Genomic DNA, 4,120 nt, shown 5'->3' with positions numbered 1-4,120 from the left:
AAAAATCAACATTTTTTGATTCTTATGAAAAACTAGTACTATATGTAAAATTAACCGGAGAACACGCCTGTATAAACCCTGTTGACCTAAGACTCATAGTTTTTGAGATATTAATTTTTTTAAAAAAAACTAAAAATGGCTCTGTACCCGGAGCCATAACCCGGAGCGACTTCCGGTTTGCGCCAATAAATAGATAATTTCAAGCTACTTTTAATGTTTTTTAGCTCTTTGCTCTAAATGTTATAGTTTCGTAGAAAAACGCGTTTAAAGTTTCACAATTTTTACAATTTTCACTTTTTGAACGGCGATTACGGCCAAACTATTAAACTTAGAGCAAAGAATTTAATTCCATCGTAATCAGCGTAAGAAAATCTATCGACTGAGGCCAAAGCCAAGTCGATATCTCGCAAAAAAAATTTGAATATTTAAACGCCGATTACGGCGAAACTAAAGGAGATAGAGCAAAATAATTGGGAAATTCGAAATTAGCGCGTCAAAATCTATCGGATAAGATAGGTTTAAATTGAATCTGAGACATGTTTAAAAACATTAGTTTTTAAGGGGGAGGTGTTGACAAATTTTTACTTTTTTTATTTTGTAAATTGCGGCAAAACTGAGTCTCAATGACATAATATTTTGACCTAWACCTATGTAAAATGTTCCGGGGAATCGATTGGCGTCAATTAAACTGCAAAATTCGTAGTAGTTTTGAAGTTATAGTCGGATTTAAATTCTCGATAATTTTGACTTTATCAGAAATTTTCTCGATAACTATTCATCGTAGAGCACTGAACTTTTTAATATATGATAGAAAATTCAATTTTCAAATATAAGAGGTTATCTCTGATAAGTCCGGAGTTATTGCCGTTAGACCGCTCCGGGTGCCAAAAATCGACCAAAATCTCGACAAAAATCAAAAAAAATTTCAACTTTAAAATTGATCCATTTAACGTTTTTTTACATTTCCAGAGGCGCTAAAGACTCAAAAAAGTGTCTAAAACATTATTGGGTCAAGTAAATTTACGAATATTTTGAGTTTTTGAAGGTAGCAAAATTGTAATTTTCGTTTTATTTGGAGAAAAAAAATTCTTAGGAAAATTAAATTTGCTTGCCAATGGTGCCAAGTAAAATAGGCTAACAGCAATAATTCGAAAATCCCGACAAAAATAAAAAAATAAAAATTGATCCAAATCTAAAAATAAAACCTGGTACAAATGCAAAAAATTAATTTTTGAAAAATGTTCTGTTTGAATATATTAGATTTAGAACAAAGATGATACTGGCCGGGGGCGTGGTGGCGCAGCGACATAAATGCATAAGCTTTTTCCAAAAATTGAAAATTTTTAAATTGACCCAAATGTCAAAAAGTGCATAAATTGAATTCCTGGTGGTAAAAAACCTCAAATTTCACAAAAATGAGCACATCGTAAAACAGTTGACACAAAACAATCAAATCATTTCAAGTTTTCAAGAGCAATTTGAGATAATTTTTGATAAAAAAAATTGACACAATAGTGTGTCAAAAGTATTGTAATTGTGCTCGTGTCTAATAACTAACTAAAAAATGTTAAAACTAATCCCAGTGGTACCAATTTTCCTTCACCTTTTGTCTCAAATAGACTGTCTCGATAACGGGTTGGCCTTGACCCCCCCGATGGGGTGGATGCACTGGGAGCGCTTCCGGTGCATCACCGACTGCGCCACCTACCCCACCGACTGCATCAGGTAAATCCCCCAAACCCCAAAACCCCAATTTAATTTAAAAACAAAGTGAGCGACTTTTCCGCGACATGGCGGACAAAATGGCGTCTGATGGGTTTTTGGACGCCGGCTACGAGTACGTCATCGTCGACGACTGCTGGTTGGCCATGGAAAGGGACTCCGAGGGCCGACTCCAGCCCGATCCTGGGCGTTTTCCCTCGGGAATCAAGGCCCTCGCCGACTATGTCCACGCCAAAGGGCTCAAATTCGGGATTTACGAGGACTACGGGACCAAGACCTGCGGGGGATACCCCGGAAGCATCGACCATTTGGCGCTCGACGCCCAAACTTTCGCCGATTGGGGCGTCGATTATCTCAAACTCGATGGTTGTTACGCCGATTTGGACGGAATGGAGGACGGATACGCCGAAATGGAGGCCTATTTGAACCAAACCCGACGCCCCATTGTCTTCTCCTGCAGTTTTCCCGCCTACAAAGGCCTCAACGTACGATTTTCTACAAAAATCTAGGAGAAAATACAAATTTTTTTGACAAATGTCAAATTTAAAATTTTGACAACTACCAAATTTTAGTTTTGCTCCTAATTGACGCTTAAAACTATATACAGGATGTTTCCCCTCACCTCGACGTAGTTTTTGACAACTGTCAAAATCCTAATTGACACTTAAAAATATACATATACAAAGTGTTTCAGGCAAATTACACTTCGACGTACACTTTACAACAAAAATCTAAGACAAAATCAAAAGTTTTTGACAACTGTCAAATTACAAATTTTGACAACTGTCAAAATTGATTTACTCCTCATTGACGCTTAAAAATATATACAAGGTGTTTCAGGCAAATTACACCTCGACGTACAGTTTTCTACAAAAATCTAGGAAAAAATCAAAATTTTTTGACAACTTACTTTCAAATTCAATATTTTTGATAACTGTCAAATTTAAAATTTTGTTAACTGTCAAAATTGATTTGCTCCAAGCTGACGCTTAAAAATATATACAGGGTGTTTCAGGCAAATTACACCTCGACGTACAGTTTTCTACAAAAATCTAGAAAAAAAAACAAATTTTTTTGATTTAACAACTGTCAAATTAAAAATTTTCACAATTATCAAAATTGATTTGCGCCTAATTGATGCTTAAAAATATATACAGGATGTTTCAGACAAATTACACCTCGACGTACAGTTTTCTACAAAAATCTAGGAAAAAAATCAAAATTTTTTGACAACTTACTGTCAAATTCAAAATTTTTTACAACTGTCAAATTTAAAATTTTGATAAGTGTCAAAATTGATTTGCTCCAAGCTGACGCTTTAAAATATATACAGGATGTTTCAGGCAAATTACACCTCGAAGTACAATTTTCTACAAAAATCTAGGAGAAAATCAACATTTTTTGACAACTGTCAAATTAAAAATTTTCACAATTATCAAAATTGATTTGCGCCTTAAAAGTATATACAGGGTGTTTCAGACAAATTACACCTCAATGTACATTTTTCTACAAAAATCTAGAAGAAAATCAATTTTTTTTTGATTTAACAACTGTTAAATTAAAAATTTTCACAATTATCAAAATTGATTTGCGCCTAATTGACGCTTAAAAATATATACAGGGTGTTTCAGACAAATTACACCTCAATGTACATTTTTCACAAAAATCTAGAAGAAAATCAATTTTTTTTGATTTAACAACTGTTAAATTAAAAATTTTCACAATTATCAAAATTGATTTGCGTCTAATTGACGCTTAAAAATATACACAGTGTGTTTCAGGCAAATTACACCTCGACATACAGTTTTCTACAAAAATCTAAGAGAAAATTCAAAAATTTTTGACAGCTTACTGTCAAATTCAATTTTTTTTACAATTGTCAAATTTAAAATTGTGATAACTGTCAAAATTAATTTGCTCCTAATTGACGCTTAAAAATATATACAGGGTGTTTCAGGCGAATTATAGCGCGGCGGTCGAACACTGTAATCTGTGGCGTAACTATGGCGACATTCAAGACTCATGGGACAGTGTTGCCAAAATCACGGATTGGTTCAGTTTGAATCAAGTCGCCTTGTTGCCATATGCGGGCCCCGGCCATTGGAACGACCCAGACATGGTAATGTAAAGTTTTGATCAAAGTGACCCGTGATTTTGAAATTATGTTGGCAACATTGAGACACACAATTCAAAAAAATGGCCAAAAACGTCTTATTTAGCGAAATGTCAATGTCAAAAAAGTCAAATTTGACATAAAAATGTTGTTAATTTTGTGTAATTTTTTATAATACATATTAAAATATATTGTCAATTTTTTTATACAGGGTGATTTTTAAAAAATGCCAGGCGCTGTAGAATTTTTATTTATGGCCCGATTTCAAAAATTAAAAAAATAATT

The 4,120-nt window shown here is 33.7% G+C and overlaps 1 protein-coding gene across 1 annotated transcript in view; it reads left to right on the top strand.

The window, feature by feature from the left end:
- Nucleotides 1-1,438: 1,438 nt before the first annotated feature.
- LOC123012013 (alpha-N-acetylgalactosaminidase-like) overlaps nt 1,439-4,120 on the top strand; it is a 3,999-nt gene continuing 1,317 nt past the window's right edge. The window contains exons 1-3 of the mRNA XM_044409764.1: nt 1,439-1,725; nt 1,772-2,207; nt 3,680-3,841. Coding sequence (XP_044265699.1) covers nt 1,565-1,725; nt 1,772-2,207; nt 3,680-3,841 — 759 coding nt within the window. The 5' untranslated portion in view covers nt 1,439-1,564. The remainder of the gene's footprint in view (nt 1,726-1,771; nt 2,208-3,679; nt 3,842-4,120) is intronic.

The sequence above is a fragment of the Tribolium madens genome, unplaced genomic scaffold (genome assembly GCF_015345945.1).
Source record: "Tribolium madens isolate multiple individuals breed KSU strain unplaced genomic scaffold, Tmad_KSU_1.1 Scaffold_91;HRSCAF=231;Tcas5.2_LG7, whole genome shotgun sequence".
Lineage (NCBI taxonomy): Eukaryota > Metazoa > Arthropoda > Insecta > Coleoptera > Tenebrionidae > Tribolium > Tribolium madens.
This window is presented reverse-complemented; position numbering and strand designations above follow the sequence as displayed.